Genomic DNA, 22,250 nt, shown 5'->3' with positions numbered 1-22,250 from the left:
AGAAAACAAAACAAAACCAGTAGCAGCAAACAATGGCACGACAGAACAGGCTTGACAGGATCAGACGGAATAGCTATACATGGACTATAGACGAACAACGATCTGGCACCGATTGGCGCGACAGATGGGAAAAAATAGAGCAAGAGATGAACAGACATTGAATTCAGGTGAGCAGAGTCAAACAAATAGAAGCGGAAACTGTAGTACTGAGGGGGAGGGAGGAATGCCACAGATAGGTGCAAGACGAACGATCGAAACCAAAACAAAACACCATGTGCACACAAAATGCAGACATATACAAAAACACACACACACCGAAGAACGGGGTGATCAGACAGCGGACATGACGGATGATTCATAAGCTTTATGAAAAATTTAGAGCCACAGCTGGGTGATCTCTGACTTTGAAGAATTTTATTTATTTTTTTTGTCTGGAAGGTGGAAACAGCACTTTTTTTTTGAGGGCCAGTGCAACACTGCTGCCTCTGTTCTTGTGATCTGATGTCATTCAGGAAACCTTTGACCTTTCAGGGGCTAATGATAACATTTGGATTGATTGGAATGAGGCCTGGACAGAAACTTCAAATCATAAAAGGGGGTCAAAAATAAAACCTTAAGGTTTCTTTCAGAATCCTAATTCTGAATAACATCTGGTTTCAAATACAATGGTTTGTAGATATTCAACAGAATGTCAGTTGAATTTGAGTAGCAGTTTCTTCGAATTCTATGCATTTTTCTTTTATTTTTACAGTGTATACCCAAACAATCTTTCCATCTGTTACTGTAAAACTTAATAAGCTTTTTTTTTTAATGGTTAATATTTTTGTCCCGCTAGCATCACCAAATTAAACTGCAAAAGTTATTACTGGTTTTCTGAATCTTCTCTAGTCTACCAAGCTGAAATCACAGACACACACACACACACACACACACACACACACACACACACACACACACACACACACAAACAGTGTTGATGTGTACAGAACTACCAAATTTTGCTATGTTTGATTGCATCATATGATAATTGCTGTTAATAGCGTTCATGGTCTGTTTGATTACGTCTTTTATTGATTACGTTTTTAATTTATTTTCCCATACATTATAAACTGACAGTCACCACTGATAAGCTACTACTAAATTTTGTACAAACTTAATTTTCTGTAAAGTTGCTTTGCAACGATTTGTATCATAAAAAGCAATATGCAAATAAACTTTATTTAATTAAATTTAATTGAATGTGAACCATTTTTATTTACAATAAAACTAACTGCAACATAAGTTGCAGATTCAGAATATGACAGAATAAAAAAAATTAAGCGAAAACACACCTGATGTGCATTCTTTCAGCATTTTGTAGAAAATGTACATTACCAAATTTTGCGGTACATTCTGGCTACGTTCACACTACAGGGCTTAATGCTCAATTCCGATTTTTTGAAAAAATTAGATTTTTTTGCAAGGCCGTTCACATTTCCAATTTAATGCGACCTTTTGTGATCTCCTGTGTGAGCGTGAAATGACCCAGAAGTGACCCGCATGCGTAGAAGAGTACTCAACAGTGAACGACGTCACTCGTTGTTTGCGGAAGTAGCTAACGTTAAACATGGAAGTCAACAACAGTGTAGTCAACAGCGGAGCTCTTTTTGCAATATTAAAGTTATTTTCCCAACGGAGCCAGCACAATTACAATCTTCTCGTTTTAAGAAGAAAATTAAAAAGAAGGAGGAGAGCAAGGTTTTTGGCCATGGCGTTTTGTGGAGCAGTGTTAGCAACGTCGGTACAGAGAAATGTGTGGGTGCGGAGTCGGAGCCAGGAGTGGTGGGATACTGATGTGAGTGGCTCTTCTCGTTCCCGCCTACTTCAACGCAGAATTATGACATTTGTAGCTTATCAATGAAGTACGGGTCGGACACATGTGGGCTGGCCGTTCAGACAGAGGTCGCATTTCAAAAGATCGGATACGTATCGGATTCAGGACCACATACCCAAGTGCCCTGGGTCACATTTGAAAAGATCGGATCTGTGTCGTTCAGACTGTCATGAAAAGATCAGATACAGGTCGCATAGGGGCAAACAAAAATGGAATTGGGTAGTTTCAACCTGCAGTGTGAACGTAGCCTCTGTTGCAGTAGACCCAACCCCTCTTAATTACTGTTGCTACGCCATGATCCTCTCACACCACACATCATATTCTCACAAAGTGAAAAATACATTGCAGAGCAAAGAGGAAACTGACAACACTCCAACAGACAAAACAGAGCAGGTTAATTTTGATATGAATCAAAGTTTCAGCTCTCAAATTATGTCATTTTGTAAGAAATTCAAACAATAAATACCATTCTGTGGCTCTTTAATGTGTAATCACTATAGTGCCTCAGTTTAAGGGGCACATGAACCGATCATCTTTTCCACTTTAACATCAGATCCTATTTCAACCACAGAAATGTTAATTGTGGAAAAATGGGAAGTACAGCATTATGATTGGTCAAGATCACCTGTAAGTCAAACACCTGGCGAAGGGTCAATTACAATTTCAACTCACAATACAAACTTTAATCCATCATAAGATTTAAGATTTTGAGATGATCTGACAGCACGTCCAGTGAACATTTAACTTTACGATCAATATGAGCTATTTTTAATTTGTCTGAGAAGACTTCATATTCCTCAATAAATTACATGAATATTGGCCTCTAAAAAGCAGTGAGATAAAAGGATATGTCTATGGGAATTTGGAAAATGATGAGTCTCAAATCCCAGACCTCCATGTTCTCCATCAATGGTAATTCAGTCCCAACTGCTGTTCATCTTTTGTTTGTTGAAAGATTAATGTTTCATCTGTAATGGTGAATTTAGTTTATGAAATGTGTTTTTGTGATGTGAGGAAGGATAGTTATGAGTGCTGAAATTTCTGACGGGAATCTAGAAAGCTATTAGAATCTATTAACACATACAATTTGAACTTGTGTGAAATTCATTAAGAGTGAAGCTTCAATGCAAAATTCCACATGAAATCACAGTGGACCCTATTACCTTTCCTAATGCATGTTACTGGTCTAGCTGAGAAAATAATTTATCAATGCAGGTTATTACAAAGAATTAAAAAAGAAAGAATTAAAATATAATAATAATGAAATGCTCATTTAATGTAGGCTGTGCAAGCTATTGGATACGATTAACCTAAAGCCAATTAGGTATGGCCACTTTTAACAATTCAATCAGTTCTTGAAGGATAAAATCAACCAATCCTAAAATATTTTTCCATTGGATATTGTGTTTCCCTTTGAAATGTCACATTACAGAAGTAGAATTGGTGCAAATGGCATTCAAATTGACTTGAGTTTTTTGATTGTTCTTGTCTGAAAATCATCATAAATCTGACATCACTGACATAATCCAATCTCCAAGCTAGGGACTTTCCAATCAGTACTTGAAGGCTGAACTCTTTGGCAACATCCAAATGTTCTCATTAGCCATAACACCATAAACTATGACACACATCCAAACAGCTAAAATTAGATCTTCACTGTAATCACAAATCAAAATATTGACCAAGCTGCTCATGAGCACTGCCACTTGTCTACAGAGGATGGGATTCTGTCCTCTGTTTGCCCTAAACTCCCGTGGCTTGCTTTCTAATTAGATCCCTGTGGATCCTTTGCCATGATAGTATTGCAGCTAGACTTTTTTTTATAGTAAAAAAAAAACCAAAAAGTAGAGTGTAAAGTAGATTTTTTTCCCAATCAGTGATAGTTTTGTCCCGATGTATTGCCATTGAGCTTTGTCGACATTATCATTACTCAAAGTTGTGGTGATAAAATTAAAATACAGGAAATTTGAATGTAAAATTATTGTGTAATTTTATAATTTTAATTAGTATTTAATGGTAATGTAATCAGAGCTGAATTGTAGGTCGCATCTGTCAAGCTCTTCTGCCACGATACTCTCATTGACTGTAAATATAAAGGAAATATAGCTCAGTATATCTTCCAGTAACCACTGCCTCTGCAGGATGCAAAACTATCCAAAGATGACAGAACTATATGCCAATGCAAAACTCATTACAGGCCTATGTGAACTTGAATCACTTCCACTGAGAACAAATTTCTTGAGCATACAGTGATAATCATCTAGAGAGGTTATATAAATATGTCAATGGATTGAGTTAGAAAGAAATTAAGACTTCTGTTCATGAGCTTGGCTTGAACTTTAAAGTATAATTAAATGATGTCTTACTTTTAATTCTTCAACATTTTTCTTTATAAAGCACATGTAATGACAGATAGTCAAAATGATCAGTTCTTACCATTCTGCCTTTGGATCCTCTGGTACCGCTGAAGCCCCTAGCCCCGGGAGGCCCCTGGAAACACCGAACAAAGTCCTGAATCAGGCGGCAGGAGATCTTTCTCTCAGAAATTCAGTTAGAGCCGGCAAGAGTCTCTAGCAGGCAAACAAACATCACTTGACCCGATTACAAATATAGGGTGAAAGCTCTGTCCTTCAAAGGCTGCTGTTTATGTTTGTACTCTGCTGCACTTTTTGCCCTCCTCACAGGGTCATCTGAGTGCCTCCAAAAGGTATTTTCTTCCAAACACTTGATATTCTTCAACATTTGTGGGAATATATTAGAAGAGGATAGAGTTTCTTTCAGTAGGATGCTAATTATGCTAGTGTCTGAGTCTATCATCAGTGTATTGTACATGGACAGCTCTAATGAGAGAACGTAAACAGGGAAAATGTTCATCTGATTACTGAATAAAGTAAGATGAACTTGGCTTTTTATGATACTTCCGTACTCTGGACCAGACCGTACGCTTGCCAGATGCTATGAAAATTACAACAGAAAAGACACAAAACACAGCTGTGATCTGGGCTGATGTTACTTTGTGCAGAGACTCTTGGCCAGGAATGAATAAACTCAGTTTACACACACACACACACACACACACATACACACACACACACACACACACACACACACACACACACACACACACACACACACACACACACACACACACACATATATATATATTACATTGACTTACTGGTGTACCTGCTGGTCCAGATGGGCCCCTCTCACCCGGGGCCCCTGGGTGTCCCTAAAACAATGATCACAGACACATGATTACAGAATAATCTCTATTACAAGCAACAATCTCGAATACCACAAAAAAAAAAAAAAAAAAAAAAAAAAAAAAAAAAAATATATATATATATATATATATATATATATATATATATATATATATATATATATATATATATATATATATATATATTTTTTTTTTTTTTTTTTTTTTTATTTATTTATATATATTCATTTAGTTGTATTCATTCAGTTGTATTTGTTTCATTTTAGCTTACCATTTTAAGTAAACTTGGTGGTGTGGCAAAAAACTTTTTATGTTTATGTAATTTAGTGAGTAATTAATTTGACCAATCACACTGCACAAATCATATTATTAATGGGATTTTTTGTCCAGTTAGCATTTCAAAAAATCCTTTCAACAAGATAAAAAAAAAAAAAAACATTGCATAAAATACAGATTTATTTTCACTTGTTTTCTTGCTTTCAGAGAAGAATGAATTTTATTTTGTCTTGCTGCATTGCCAGATATTTCACATATTGCACTTAAAAAAGTTAAAGTTATAAACATGTGAAAAAAATCTTCCAGTGCAGAAAGACAAAATTCATTACACTATGACAACATTTCTATTTTATTTGGTGTTGCTTCATTTTGTTGTAAGACATTTTTCAAGAAAACAAATAAAACACTAATTACTCATTATTTTATTTATAAAAGTTAATGAATGGAAATTAATACAAACTATTTTTTTTTATTGCTATGCGCAACAAATGCATACAGGCAGTTTTATGTGTTATAGGAAATATCAAAACATTGAAATGACGACAAACCATATTCGGAAGACTGGAAGGTAGCTCTTGGTTTGTCTTGGAGTGGCTTGGTTTGGTTTTGGTTTCAACTTTGACATTGTTCCCAAACCACTTTATACAGCAAATGGCTACAATTTCCTTATGTCATTGAAAGGGAAATGACTCTTTCAGTGGTCTAGCTGATTGTCTCTTGAATGGAAAATGGCTGATGGCATGTTCCCACATACTACTTTTCAAACCATTGTAACTGTGTGAGTTATAGTGACTGCTCAAGGTTAAGTGGGTATTAGAGATCCCCTGAGAGCAGAGACGAGATCCAGACTTACTCCTTACCATCGCTCCCTTTTCTCCAGGTGGCCCGGGCAGACCCATCACACCACGATCTCCCTGAGAGCAGAGAAAGAAACACAGCTAAACCAAACAACACAGCAGAAGATAATACTAAGCATCAAGGAAAGACATGACTGTCCATCATACAAAACCAACATAAACATCTGATGTTTGATTTATAACACAAAATATACAAAATTCATAACCTTAAATTGAACATGATTACAACAACATGGGAAAGCAAATGACCTACTAACCTTTTCTCCAGGAAACCCCACCTCACCAACAGGTCCGACAAAACCAGTAAGACCCTATTGTGCACAATAAATAAGGAAAAAGAAAATCAAAGTTTATTAACGCTAGATTAAAATGCATACGAACATACAAGTAGTATACAAAAAATCCTTTACCCTCTCACCAAGAATCCCAGGATTCCCAGAAAACCCAGGCTCTCCCTACCGCAAAGAGACAACATTTACAATTCAAAACTCAATTAGATGTTAATTTGTTCGTTGACAATATAATAGTCACTAATACATAGGACTCATTCACACAGAATTGTGTTCATTCAAGCTGAAATTTAGTCAAATATTAATTGTATTTAGAATAAATAATATGCTAGTTATGAAATTGTCCTTAAATGCCTCATATAAAAATGATATTTTCATCACAGAATGCTGTTAACTCCAAAGCCAACTGTATGATATTTTATACACACATTTCTAAAGCCTCAAAATGATCAATAATATCAAAACTTTGCAGATAAAACCCACTACACAACCTAATAAACACCTTCTATTGTCTGACTGATAGTTTATATCAAGTAAAGTTTTTTTTTAGCAAGTAAAAGGCCTTTTAATGTAATTGTAAAACCACCTTCATGTCATGGTACATGTCTCTTTATAAGAATATAAGAAACATAAGCTATAAGATCTAAAAAATATAAGAATAGCATACATTGTTAGTACTATTTAAATTTAGCAAACGCTTTTACCCAAAGCAACTTACAGTGCATATACTGTAGGCTAACCTTTTTTTACTTAACATGTTCCCCTGGGAATTGAACCCACAACCTTTTGCGCTGCTAACACAATGTTCTACCACTGAGCCACAGGAACACTATTCTAAAGATGAACTAAGCAACTTTGGTTTACGTGATTATCCATACAACACTTTTTTTAGAAAAATCATGTTGAAATGTGAGTATCAAATAAGAAAAATAAGACAATCTTTTGAGGAACATGTACTCCTATCTCTCAATCATCATTGGATTGCAATGCATTATATTAATACCAGATATACCAGATATAATGGCTGGTGTATCAAGTATGATACTCATTACAAATTCACCTATTAACACATAGATGTTTCTGACAAGTATTCCATAAATCAAGCTTTATAGGGTTAAACATGGTGTGATGGGGATATAATGTGATGGAAATGTTCATTAACAATAGATTACTTATTAATAAAAAAATAAAAACTATGAGCGAATGTACTGTATATTACAATACACTGTTAGTGAACAAATTAAACAAACTAGTGAGATTTTCCATTGGGCCAAACTTGGCCAAATAGTTAAAGAAACATTTAATGGAAAATTGGGAGTCTAAATTATAGTGGCCATTTGGCTGTCATGAATTCTTACCTTCATTCCATCCTCCCCTGGATTCCCAGAGAAACCCTTCCTCCCAGGTCTGCCCTGAACAGAAAGTAGAAATGACCCATAGTAGTGGACTCCCAATCCTCTAAATCTACTCCCTGAAATCTCATTAGCTTCCTGGGACCAGTCTCCTCCATTCACCAATATATCAGCTCTCCCAGAAAGAGCAATTTCACAAACAGATGGATCACCTTGAGTCTCACTAACCTAATAAACAATACTCAGAAGTGTTTATTTTGGAGCCTGGATGGATTTCCTCGAGTTATCTGTTAGGTAATGTCTGACCCCACTGCCTTATTAGCTAAATTATCCATACTGCCTTCACTTGGAAAAACTCACTGAAATTGTGGGCAAGATCTTTGGCAAGGTTTGTACATGAAAAAGTGGGTTAAATGCAATGAAGTGCTAATTTGAATTCAGCTCTTGCTGTCAGGTACAGACAGCTGTTTGTATGCAGGCTTTGGCCTGAGGACAGACTATTCTTTACTACAGTTTATACCATTATTGCTGGATCTGGGTCAAGTCCGGATGCAGCGTTTAGAGCTGTGAAATTGTTTTGGGACAGAGGAAGATTGTTGCATTTGGAGGGTTTGAAACTCACACATTATAAAAGACTTTGTTGAGTGACAGAAACTGGCAGGAGTGTGTGAAGCCTATTACTATACTATACAATCATCACACATTTACAATGTGGAGATGTACACAGAACATGAAGCAAGATCAGCGCTTTTAAATATTGTCTCCGATTATGAGCCGTGAGGTTCCATAAGAGTGTAAATAGGCTATAGCGCTAATGTTGCGATAGCAAAGATTAACTAATTGAAGTTTATCCAATGATATCCAGGTTTTTTTGAGAAAGCACTTACCTCTAGTCCTGGAGTCCCTGGTGGCCCTACTGGGCCCTGATCTCCCTGTGGTTTAAAACACGGTCATTTTAAATTTGAAGTAATAAGCATCTACAAAATTATATTGATAGGATTTTAACTTTTTCATCTTTGTTTCGATACGCATTTGAGCAGAGGCCTTCTGAAAACACCTGTAATACAATGACATCTTAGATTCTAATAAGCTTCTAATAAGCTATGTGTTGTAGCTTATTCCTTGCCATATAAATGTCATTTTCCACACCATGTAAGGCAGTATACCTCTAATCTGTTCTTGTTCATTTGATCTGATTTTGTTAAAGTTGTGCCTCATTGTGCTGGTTCAGTCCCACATCTTGCTCACAGATGCTTCTTTTTATCAACAATTTAAACAAATCTGGTTATTATATGCATTAATGTGTCTCCTATTTATCTATGGGGACATTATTTACCTCATGGCTGTATAAAAAAGGAATTTTACTGGCCTTTTACATAAAATTCTTAATTAAGAATGTATGCCTTGTTCTGATATGTATCCAAACATGGATAACTCTGCCTTTACCCAAAAGCCAAATATTTATTAATTACACTTACAACCGGACCTATTACATGCTGTTTTTGTGACTATAAATTGCTTCCTTGTATATGCCAACAAATGTAGTTGCATGAAGTAAAATTTTTTTTTATTACACATACAGTTATACACAGAGGATAATTATCACATAAATATGTTAAACAATGTTTTCTACTATATATACATTTATTGTATACAGTTGTACATTCAGATTCAGCTGTTAATTCAGGATTTACTCCTAAACCAAAAAAGTGTCCCTGTCTGACCCTGTCCCTGTTTGGTTTAGGAATGAACGGATCCTACCTCAAGTCCAAGAACTCCTCTAGGGCCTGGAATCCCTCTCATTCCTGCATTCCCCTGCAAGGTATCAAAAATCAGCATATCTGTCCCTGTTTTACTATATGGGAACCAATTACAAGTAATTTTGGGAAGGGGACCAAATACTTGATGCACACCTTTGGGCCCTCAGCGCCATTCTGTCCTGGTGGTCCAATATCACCTGGAAAACCCTGAGAAAAGGTAACAACATTAGTATAAGCACTACATTCATTATACTTTATCTAAAAAGACTCCCTCTGCAATACCTATGCAGCTAAAACTTCTCACTCTGAAAATTACTGGAGTGAACTGTGTGAGCTTTCTAAACAATAGCAAATTTATGTCTATCTTTGTGAACACAAAAGGAACTACTAAAGCCAAATTTACTGCAAGTGCACTTTTATGTTGTTGCTCTGTGAGTTGGCTATGTTTTGTTGGCTGATTAAAGAAATAAAAAGTGCACTTATGTGCAGCTGAAAGACACTGTGTCATGTTTTTATCTTTCACTTTAGTTCATTTTGTGTGAGTTTTTTTGCATGAGTTTGGTGAAGAACTAAATTGCAGTCGTGGGAGGAATATCATCTTGTAATAGACACTGATTTGGCTGATTTGTGATTAGATGTGTAGTGTAAAACAAGAAATTGTTATTTTTTAAATGTACAAATGGAAATGAGCTTCTGTCTTTGTAGAGTACACTTGGCCTGAAATGAATATGCAGTTACCTCAGGGCCAGGTGGGCCTGAAAACCCATCTGGGCCTTGATCTCCAGGCTTCCCCTGAAATACAATCAGCTTGCTATAATTTTACTCTCTGTCAAATCAGCACTAAACATTTAAGATTAATCAACTTGGTAAAAAAAAAGGAGAAAAAAAAGAAGGAAAATCTCATTAATTACCTGTTGTCCTGGCTTTCCTCGAATTCCTGGTAAACCTGGTGAGCCCTGATTACCCTGGAATATTCAATTCATTACCAGAACGTAGTTATTTAAATTAAAAACCCCTGTTTGGGTCTTTTAATGCACACAAATACAAATGCATGCACACACACTTTTTTTTAAGTTGTAAAAAAAAAAAACAAGGATTACTGCAGTATGATTTACAAGAAAATACAGACTTCCTATTAAACAATTTCACCGGTTAATTAAATGTAGTGATTTCTTTGTAATTAACTGTGAAATTTACTAGCTATTTAGGAGTGAATATTGTTTCTATATATACCGTTTTTTTCTTTCTTTCTTTTAGTGTACACAGACAGTGTGTGTGTGTGTGAATACATCAAAAGAAAAGCAGTTTGCTGAAATACCTTGTCACCTTGAAATCCAGGTTCTCCCAGTTCACCTGGCAACCCGACTTCACCCTGTCGACAGAGACAAAACTGTGACAAAACATCCCTTTCTGACCTTTAATCAGGATGTCTCAGCAGTTCAATCACAGCATTAGTCATTTTACTCAAGATAACCGTATCCATGTCTGTACTGTATCTGTATCTATTCTACAATGTGTCTGTAACTGTAGAAATGGAGATCAGAGTAGCTGTCCAAAACAAAGCCTGATATATTGCCAAGCAGCAAAATACAACATTTAATTACAGGGCTAACATCACCTGTCCAGCTGACAGATAGAATTGGGGAGCAGCAGGCCAGAGGCTTCCTTGAAAGTGAAAGCGAAAGTGACGTGACATTCAGCCAAGTATGGTGACCCATACTCAGAATTTCTGCTCTGGATTTAACCCATCCAAAGTGCACACACACAGTGCAGTGAACACACAAACAAACACACACACACACACTGTGAGCACACACCCGGAGCAGTGGGCAGCCATTTATTCTGCGGTGCCCGGGGAGCAGTTGGGGGTTCAATGACTTGCTCAAGGGCACCTAAGTCGGGGTATTGAAGGTGGAGAGAGAACTGTACATGCACTCCCCCACCCACAATTCCTGCCGGCCCGAGACTCGAACTCACAACCTTTCGATTGGGAGTCCGACTCTCTAACCATTTGGCCACGACTTCCCTGCAACTTGACGAGCCTGCTTTAATATTTAATATAATCTCACATAAAAGCACGCCAAACAATATTATTGCTTTACAATTATATATATATATATATATATATATATATATATATATATATATATATATATATATATATATATATATATATATATATATATATATATATATATATATATATATATATATATATATATATATATATATATATATATATATATATATATATATATATATATATATATATATATATATATATATATATATATATATATATATATATATATATATATGCTATAATAGAGTACCAGCACCTCTTTTGGGCCACTGGTTATATTGTTTGACAAGCTCTCTTAAAGCTTCTTAAATAACCAATTTTTCATCTTTATATATCCAAATTATATATATATATATATATATATATATTAGGGGTGTAACGATACGCGTATTCGTATTGAACCGTTCGGTACGACGCTTTCGGTTCGGTACGCGGTACGCATTATGTATACCGAACGGTTCGTTGGAGTAATTAATTATATTTGAAAAAAAAAAAAAGAGAGAGAAAGAAATATAATGATATGCGTTGGGTGCACTTTGGATTCCCTTTAAGCTATAATGGTGATGGCAAGAGAGTGGTGGATAAAAAAACAACGGTATGTCGCATCTGCAACATGACAGGGTACACCAGCGGGATTACAAAAAAAAAAAAAAAAAAAAAAACCAGCGGGAATATCTGGGATATATGCGTCAGTACTATCTGGGAAAAGACGAAAAAAAGGAGAAACATGCACGCAGCAAACTATCCCTGCAGCATTTAGACACTATAGCTTACAGGGAATCCAACCCAAACACCAGACCTGTTGGTTATTTTAGGATCTTATATTTCTGGTCTGTTAAATGCATTAGACATTTTGCAACGAGCCTTCAGCGCGTGCTGAGTGAGCGAGCGCCTAAGGGGCCGTTCACATATCGTGCCTAAAAACGCATGGAAAACGCTAAGCGCGTCTTTCTCCTCCTTTCCGGGAGGGGCAGAAGCGCTCATGAGGCGTCTGTCTTTGCTAAGCAACAATGACGTGCTCTCTCCATGAGACGCGGAAATTTCAGCGAAGGATAAATGGATTTGCAGCTCTAAAAATCGCTTGCAGTAGCTCTGCTACTGAATTTATTTCAAAATTGCAATCCATATACAACTATGATCAGCTGTTCCTTCATCTTGGCTGAGCTCTCAACGTTGTTACGGGAAAGGATGAAGCTGATTGGTTGGTTCTTGTCACATGACCCGCGGTGCGCTTGCGGCATTCTGAAAAGTTGAGATGTTTTTACATTTTGCTGTATCTAAAACGTATCGAACCGAACCGAACCGAACCGTGACATCAGTGTATCGTATCGAACCGAACCGTGAATTTTGTGAACCGTTACACCCCTAATATATATATATATCAGCAAAATAGTAAAAGCAATAATACTGTTAATTTAGTAATAATACATTAATTAACAAATTAACATTTAATAATACATATTAGAACAACATTTGTTACTGTATGAATTTTAAAGTAATTTTATAGAAAAAACTAAAATATCTCAAAATCTATTTATTTATTACATTTTTTTACAATCACAGACAGAGAGAGGGAACTCAACTGAGTTATGTGTGGAGTAGGTGTGATTACATTGCATTAATGTTTTTGTACAAATTCTCTTTACGATCACCAAGGCTAGATTTATTTGATCAAAAACACAGTAAAAACAGTACTTTTGTTAAATATTACTATTTAAAATAACTGTTTCCATTTTAATATATACTTAAACATTTATTTATTCCTGTGATGGCAAAGCAGAATGTTCTTGTCAAATGATCTAATATGTTGACTTGCCACTCAAGAAACATTCCTCATTATTATTGATGATGAAAAAAACAGTTGTGCTGCTTAATTTTTAAAAACAGTGATGCATTTTTATCTTCCTTGATGAATGTTCCTTGATGAAAGTTCAACAATGTTTATTTCAAATAGGAATCATTTGTAACATTTACTTTTGATCAATTACATGCATTCTTAATGAATAAAAATTATGACCAACTGACCCTAAACCTTTTTTTTTTTTTTTTATCTGTGCCTGACAACATTTTGCATGTCACATCTCACAGCTGATCTCGGTCTCCCCTAATAGTGGCTCTGTGAAATCAAAACCAGAAGAAAAACAAAAGCTAATAAAGCATACTCAGATCACCTTATCACCTTTCAGTCCAGACTCGCCTGGGTTTCCCGGTACACCCTGCAAGAACACCAAAAAGACAAATGTTAAGAAGAAGAACTGGCTCAGTTGCTTTATGAATTGAAGACTATTCATTTTAACCATCTGATGCCCCTTGAAGGCAAACTAACTTTATCTTTAAATTCATTAACTAGCTTTGCCTACAACATTTGTTGCTGTGAAAAGAATCAATATTAATATATGAGTCATTAAATGTATTGAAAATTGAAGTATTTTATAATTATGTAATACTGTGTGTGACCTAGTAACTGCTATAGCTGTTTAAAGCAATTGTTAATATAATCATGTTAAAATTCCAAGACAACTATAAGCAATTTGTAAGTTAATTTCCTTAGATTTCTCCCAACCTGACCAAGCTGGTTAGAATGGTGTTTTTCTTATTTAAGAGGGGATTTGGCAACTTTTTAGGCTGGGAGACCTAAATCAGCTAAATCAGCTAAGAGTTGTGAATCCCTTTAGGCTAGTTTGAAATAGACTTTTTTAACATTGATGTTCATTACAATTTCGGCGTAATCACCTTTGGCCCTATTAATCCAGGAAGACCCACAATTCCAACAAGGCCCATATCACCCTGCATGTGCAATATAAAAAACATTAACAAGCATAAAAATGTTCAATGCACGCATATATTTACATGCCAACAGAAAAAAATAAATAATTTAGAAAGCATCAGTGTTGGGAAGGAAATTACTGCAGCCAGAAGATTAAATGTTAATCATTGAATGTTGGTTTACTCACAATAAAACCAGGGATGCCAACAGGACCTGGGGCACCCATCTCCCCCTGTGAAAAACAGAGAGCAGATATTGAGCGATACTGGCACAACAGTCGCTCTGAGGCCGCTGGAGAAAGGGGGGTGATGCCTCTGTTCACTGATAACAAGCTAATCTGTTGCCTGCATCTACCCCTCAGTGAGCCAATGAAAAAGACACGCTGTGGAGTACAGAGAGGGGCTTGTTTTGTGGCATGACTGACCCGCTGCTACCTGCCATGCCTACTTCCTCCCTCAGCAGCAGGCCAAAAAAAACCCTGTGTATTCTCTCTCTCCTTGTTCTTTAAAAGAGAGCAGATAGATGTTAACAGGGTCGGCTGATCTTGCAGAGTGAGCACCGATGAAGGAAAAGGATTGCCGTGAAGGTGTGCATGGCCTCTACGTTTGCGATATAGGGTTACAGTACAACAGTGAGTCAGGCGGTCAGGCTAGCCCTATGCTACGCTACTGCAAGTGTATATTTGAAATTAATTGGTTGCAAAAAAAAAGAAGTACTTTTGTACAATCCACTTTTTTTTTTATAAAACTACTTTTGATAATATTTAAAATTCCAAATGTATTCTATCCAATTGAAAGAAAGGGCAGATTTTAAGCAGAGGAAATTAGTTTTCTTAATATAAAGGGACAGTTCATTTACTCGTTCTCATGCCTTTGTTTCTTCTGTAAAACAAAATGTAATAATTTAATAAACATTCAGTGGGATGAGCTACATCACAATACAATATACAATACAATACAATTTTATTTGTTAAGCACATTTAAAACAACCGAGGTTAGCCAAAGTGCTGGACACTGACATAATTGCAACAAATTAAAAAAAACACATAAAATGAGCACAATACACAGTTTAAAAAAGTGACAAACTAAAATAATAAAATGCAGAAATTAACTTTCAGGCTGGTTTAAAGGCCAATGAATAAAAGTGAGTTTTAAGTTGTGATTTAAAACTGTCAAGGCTGGGAGCCACTCTGACATGCATAGGCAGATCATTCCACAGCCTAGGGGCCACGACTGAAAAAGCTCGATCTTCCCTATTTTTAAGTCTTGTTCTAGGAACAGATAAGAGTAGTTGGTCAGCAGACCTCAATGACCTTAGAGGAGCATGCATCTTCAGTAGATCATCTATGTAAGACTGGGCTTGACCATGAAGAGATTTAAAAACAAACAATAAAATTGTAAACTGTATTCAAAAACAAACAGGTAGCCAATGAAGAGAGGCAAGAACAGGCATAATGTGCTCTCGTTTACGGGTTCCTTTAAGGAGTCGAGCGGCAGCATTCTGAACTATTTGCAATCTAGAAAGAGAGGCCTGGTTAACTCCTATATATAAAGCATTACAATAATCCAGGCGAGTGGTGATAAAAGCATGTATAACCCTCTCCAAATCTTTGAAAGATAGAAATGGCTTCAATTTGGGAAGTAGCCTAAGTTGAAAGAAACTAGCTTTTACAACTTCTCTAGGTGAAGATCACTATCCATCTTTACCCCAAGGTTCGTTACCATAGACTTTACGTAGGGCGTCAGGGGTCCCAGGTCCAATTTGGAGGTGCTAGTAAAACTGCTAGGTCTGAAAATCATAATTTCAGTTTTACTTTCATTAAAATGTAAAACGTTTAAAGCCATCCACGCTTTAATATCATAAAAACACTCTAACAGCCTTTTTATTGAATCCTCATCCTTTCGTTTTATAGGCAGGTGGATTTGTAAATCATCTGCATACAGATGGAAACCAATGTTATGCTTTTTTAAGGTGGAACCTAAAGGAAGCAAGTAAAGGGAGAAGAGAATCAGCCCCAAAATAGAGCCCTGCGGTACTCCACATGTCACTGGTGCTGCTGGTGAAGTAGAGCCCCCATACCCAACTTTAAACACTCTCGCTGAGAGATGTGATCTAAACCATTTTAATACAGTGCCTTTAATCCCCACGTTGTGCTCGAGACCCGAGATAAGAACACCGTGGTCAACCGTATCAAAGGCTACATCACTACATCAAAATCAGTACAAAAAGGTCATGTAACTTGTTCATCATATTTCAAATACTCTAAAAAACAACCTGATATTTAAGCAGATAAAGGTGTTGGAAATGCATCAATTATGTAAAGTGGCAGAAACAGCAGAAGCAACAGGTAAACATTTCTGCCACCCACTGGACTGGAGCAAGCAGGAGCACAAAGGCAGCCACTATTACACTGGTTAAACTGCTTAAAGATTGGGTCATTTTTCAACAAAACCAATCAGAGAACCATTAAAGTGAGTCACTATAAACTCGTTGTACTGAATAATATACTTACTTAATTACCTCTAATTGTGTTCCACCAAAGAAAGAAAATCATCTTGGTTTCAAACAACAGAATTTCTTTATATGTATATCAGGTAACTACCTGCTAAACAAACTATACCAGGTAAATGTCTGATTATGCAGTAAATGAATAGCTCACTCCTAACCATAAACATTGGCAATGGTGGCTATGAGTGGCTTAGCAAATAGCAAATAAATGTGGTTTTGCACTTGAATTTTCACCAGATTAAAAAAAAAAAAAAAAAAAAAAATGACTATACACATTTTATACATTACTAAGATATTATACTTATGTCTTAGAACAATTCCTAATATGCAAATAAGTGACAGAAAAATGACTTATTTGGATATTATGGTACATGGAAACATGAATAAGAGAGAAAAGTTGAAATTTTCAGTTAAGAATATGGTAAAACGATCAGAAGTGAAGCAACCCCTGTAATGGCTAAAACAGATTTCTGCTGTAGACTCCTGTAGTGACAGCTGATTTCCTCATTACCAATATTATTCAATGCTGAGCTGCACTTGATGGCCTGTGTGTGTTATTGTGGTGGCAAAAATCAAAAGTATTTATTAGAGTTGTGTGGTTTGTGTGGCCCAGTCAGCTTGTATAACCGTTTGTCATACTGAATATCAATGTATGACAGGCAGGAAAAGGGCATGCAGAGGCTAGGAGACTTTGCGATGACATTTTGTTGAACATTTCTCTCGCTGTGGGGCAATATTCTGATATACTAAACCTGATAATAAATATAACCACATAAATCTATGTGTTTAAATCTCTCTGAGCATTAGAAAACTGGAGTTGTCCTAAGAGACTGACATAGCCAAGAGGTTGATGTAGCACTACTTACTGGGTTTCCATCAGGTCCTGGTGGTCCTTGCTCCCCAAAATCTCCTGGAAAGCCCTAAGCACACAAATGTGAGAGACAGCAGAGCTTAGCAGAGCAAGACATGAAGAAACCACACTTAGACTTAGGGCAGTCACATTTGTGCATTGCTGTTTCCCGTTGACCACATGTTAAACATTGTCCTTTCACTCTAATCCTGCGCAAACCTCGGTAACACCAGAACCACTCCATAATCATGGGATATTGAAAAATTGGATCTCAAAGAACAGGAAAGCAGCAATAGGATAGAAGAAGGTCTAACCACAGACTATATCTCCTATACAGCCAACACATTCTAGAAATGTGGGAGACACTGCAGTATAGTTGATTTCACAAAGGTGGTTCTGGATGAAGTATATTAGTGGCCAGAATCATTTTACCACTATTTAAGTACTGTATGTGAATTAAACTAATTGAAATGAACACTTTTGTCTCCATGTCACCATGTCTCAAATATAGGAAAGACTGACTGTCACACATTACAACAATTCAAAACTTTTAATGAAAAGTTTGTAATTGTTTTTATGTGTCAATAAACTGTTCTATACAGAATATTTTGTATTAAAAAAGTTAAATTATCAAATCAAAAGTAAACAATTGGGAATGCTTCCAAAAATTACATTAAGTAGTATAACTGTTTTCAACACTGATAATAATAATGTATTAGAAAGCATATTAGACTGATTTGAATGAGGATGATGTGGAAATGAAGACAACAGTAAGACTACAGTCAACTTTACCATCACAGGAATAAATTACATTTTAAAACATATTAATTTCAAATAGTAATAAAACATATCAATTTTAAATAGTAATTTTATTTCACAATATTACAATTAATTTACAGTATTTTTGATCAAATAAATGCAGTCTATAAATAAATTCGAAAAACTACTTACAGGAAAAAAAACAGATTTTACCTGTAAACAGAGAAATTAAGAAAGCACTAACAAAAAAGTACGAATATGGCTGCTGCACTGAAGATTTGTTTTGTTAAAACACGGCCTGATGCCGAGTCACAGAAACAAGCTCAGTTCTCGTCTCCAGCACCCCTGCAGGAAATTCCATGGCAGGGATTCGCTGACAGCGCTGTTTCCCCTCTATCTACTGTTACGTTATATAAGAGGACAACAGCTATGATGTCACATTCCGCTATGTGCTAAAAGTCAACACTTGCATACTGTGGGGATCTTTTTTCATCCTCCAACAAGGTAAGGTACATGTGCTGCTTATCAAATAGAACTGCAGAGTCGCTTATTAAGAACAGATGAATCTGTGCTTGGCACCGCAAATGCGCTATGAATCTAGAGAGGACTGCACATAATTGGTAGTTATTTTGGAAAAAGATGAACTTGAATTCTTAATGTCTTTTTTCTTTTGAAAATATGCAGACTCAGATCACCAACTCCATTTTGGCACATAGAGAATGGTTCTAGGTGTATAGATGGTTAAGACTTTGTTAACAGTTAGTGGTAGTTTAGTATTATTAATCCAGACAAAATAAGACAGCTCTGTCTACTGCCATGGCAGACTTTCATTAACAACAAAAAATAATAGTTGCATTATGACTTATTCTATCCACTGGTATGCAGATTTTCTAATGCTTAAGATCAGGGCCAGCTCTAGCCCTTTGGTTGCCCTAGGCGAGATTGAGTTTTGCGACCCCAGGCTGAGTATCCCTGGTCTCAGTGGTCTGTGTTTCACTGGGGCCTGGAATGCTAGATGTCGCCCCTTCACCTGCAACAGCCAGATCAGTGGTGTTAAATTAAATTGTAACTATGTAGGTTATCAGTGAAGTTACATTTGCTAGTAATACGCACAGTGCTAAATTTTAAAATTGCGAGGTACCAGAAAAAAAGCGGGGCAACAGATCTGGCACGCGATTACAGTAGGGAGAGGTAACGGAGCACTCATGCTATCACATTGGTGGACCAGTTTAAGTGATTAAGAGCGTGCATCAGTTGCTTTTATAGGGTCTGTAAGGTCATGAATAACATGGAAATGCCATGCGATTTTAAAACAACAATTTCCAGGCCTAAAAACTTTGCTGAGAGGGACTATGTGTCGCATGGTTTTAATAAATCTCGCAGCTTTCAAGTTTAGAATGAGGGAAATTCCTGCTTTTTTTCAACATAGCTTGTAGGTTTAAATAATAAAAATCCACACAAAGTCTAAGATTAAATCAGTCATTTGAATCCATGAACTCTCTCAGAGCACGCTACTCATCAGCGCATTAGTGACCTGCACGCTGCGATACAAGACTCACTCACATTTCAGGACAGCTGACAGAACTGTCACATCATTAATCGGGTCATTGTTGCATTGTCACAAAAATGTCTAATAATTTGCACACCTTCTTAAGAATTTTAAGCCATTTGGTGCTCACGCGCTCCAAAGGCTGTATTATGTGCCCTCACAGTCACAAAGCTTGTGCATATAAAGCTGACTCGCGAGTATTATATATGAGATATTGTCCGTAGTTTGTTGAGTTTAAGCAGCCAAATACAAACAATATGATGTCTGATGGGTGTTGACAAATGAAACAGTTTCCTGGCACACTCTACTGAAATACAGGGCGAAAAAGAAAGAATAGGGGGAACAAATCAATAATTAAACAACACTGCGTCATCAGTGTTGGTGTTGTATCAGACACTTTCTGATACAACATCAGTCTATATGAAAAACAAGCTCAAATGGAGTTAACAACGACTTTGGCTAGCGAATGAGGAGATCTGTGTTTTGTCCGCATCTGAGGAAAGTGCAGGGCATTATATGCCATTATCACCTTTTACAGGTTAGGATATAACGTTTATTTTTTTAATGTGTTTTGTTTTTTCTTTCTGTTTAATACACTTGGTCAAAATCTCATGATATAAACAATTAAGCACTTATGCACAGGATATTTTAAATGTACAAAAGTATATTGGCTAGATGGCAAACAACTACTTCTCCAGTCTTTAAACACACAAAAACAATTGTCTTTACAGACATAGTGTTTGAGTAAAGAAAATGCTGTACTATTCAAAGTTATTTGTTTACCCTTGCTTTGCAAATAAGCGGAGATCTGTCTCCTCCAGGCTGTGCACGGCGCTCAATCTGAGTGAAGGTGTGTGAAGTGACGAGGTTTCGCGAGAGCTTGAGGATCCAATGGCGTTACAAAGTTTTACAAGCTCCTTTAAATACTTATTATTAGTTAAATATTTTTAATCCCTGTGATTTAAAATAGTAATAACAAATTATAATAGAAATATGAATTTTGGATAGTTTTTCGCGTCACATATCTGGCTATTCTCTGTCTGCCATACGGAAACACCGCCCCTGGAGCCCTGGGTTTATTAGACCGCTTCATTTTCTTCATCAACTGGGCACTTGCCTAACGTAACGTAACATAATGGCGACCCTAGAGGGCGCCCCCAACATATTTGTTGCCCTAGGCAACCGCCTAGTTCGCCTATAGCAATCGCCGGCACTGCTTAAGATATTATGTGGAATGTAGGCTGCAATAGGATCATGGAACTTCATTAAAGAAGAAGTTCAACCAGAAATGATAGTTTGCTAAAAAACAAAACAAAAACAAAACAATACTAACCCTCAGGCCATCCAGGATGTAGATGAGTCTGTTACTTCTTTGGAACAGATTTTTTGAGAGGTTCAAATACTGATAAAAACAACACAATAAACCAAAAGTAATCCATGTGACTCCAGTCCATCAATTAATGTCTTGTAAAGCAAAAATTGGTTTTGCTTCACAAGATTTTAACTGATGGACTCTCATTCTGACGGCACCCATTCAATGCAGAGGATTCATTGGTGGGCAAGTGATGTAATGTCACATTTTCCAAATCTGTTTCAATGAAGAAACAAACTCATCTACACTTTGGATGGTCCAAGGGTGAGTACATTTTCAGCAAATCTTCATGTTTGGATGAATTACTCTAATGTATCCACCCATTTGACTGTGGATCAATGGTTGAGAAACCCTGCTTTCAAATTGTAGATAATGAGGGCCTTAAGTCTGTGCAAACAGAATCAAACTCTCTCAAACATCATCGTTTTAAATAGCATGAAAGGAGTCACAAATCAACGAACACAGATGCAAGTCAATCACAGAAGTTTGTCTAGAGAGGATGGTGAAAGAAAACTTTACCGGCCTACCCATCTTGCCCTTCTTCCCGGGAACACCAGGTAAACCCTAAAAGAAGACGGCAGAGAGAAGGAGAGCATGGAAAGACAGGTAAAAAGAGACAGAAAAAAAATGATTTAATCAATTACTTATCCCAGCAGATGCAACCGACTGTGCTGAATGCTGAAAGGTCTTTAGTTTCTATTCTTCTGGACACAAAAGGGTCTCTCAGA

General features: G+C 36.4%; 1 protein-coding gene across 1 annotated transcript in view; it reads right to left on the bottom strand.

Annotated features, from left to right (window-relative positions):
• LOC113079701 (collagen alpha-1(XXVII) chain B-like) overlaps positions 1-22,250 on the bottom strand; it is a 110,578-nt gene that overhangs the window by 29,884 nt on the left and 58,444 nt on the right. Inside the window, exons 12-28 of the mRNA XM_026251931.1 lie at positions 22,042-22,086; positions 17,859-17,912; positions 14,672-14,716; positions 14,451-14,504; positions 13,889-13,933; positions 10,953-11,006; positions 10,546-10,599; positions 10,373-10,426; positions 9,788-9,841; positions 9,636-9,689; positions 8,762-8,806; positions 7,881-7,934; positions 6,643-6,687; positions 6,490-6,543; positions 6,236-6,289; positions 5,052-5,105; positions 4,310-4,363 (exon numbers count right to left, since the gene is read on the bottom strand). Coding sequence (XP_026107716.1) covers positions 4,310-4,363; positions 5,052-5,105; positions 6,236-6,289; positions 6,490-6,543; positions 6,643-6,687; positions 7,881-7,934; positions 8,762-8,806; positions 9,636-9,689; positions 9,788-9,841; positions 10,373-10,426; positions 10,546-10,599; positions 10,953-11,006; positions 13,889-13,933; positions 14,451-14,504; positions 14,672-14,716; positions 17,859-17,912; positions 22,042-22,086 — 873 coding nt within the window. The remainder of the gene's footprint in view (positions 1-4,309; positions 4,364-5,051; positions 5,106-6,235; positions 6,290-6,489; positions 6,544-6,642; positions 6,688-7,880; positions 7,935-8,761; positions 8,807-9,635; positions 9,690-9,787; positions 9,842-10,372; positions 10,427-10,545; positions 10,600-10,952; positions 11,007-13,888; positions 13,934-14,450; positions 14,505-14,671; positions 14,717-17,858; positions 17,913-22,041; positions 22,087-22,250) is intronic.

The sequence above is a fragment of the Carassius auratus genome, chromosome 5 (genome assembly GCF_003368295.1).
Source record: "Carassius auratus strain Wakin chromosome 5, ASM336829v1, whole genome shotgun sequence".
NCBI lineage: Eukaryota > Metazoa > Chordata > Actinopteri > Cypriniformes > Cyprinidae > Carassius > Carassius auratus.
This window is presented reverse-complemented; position numbering and strand designations above follow the sequence as displayed.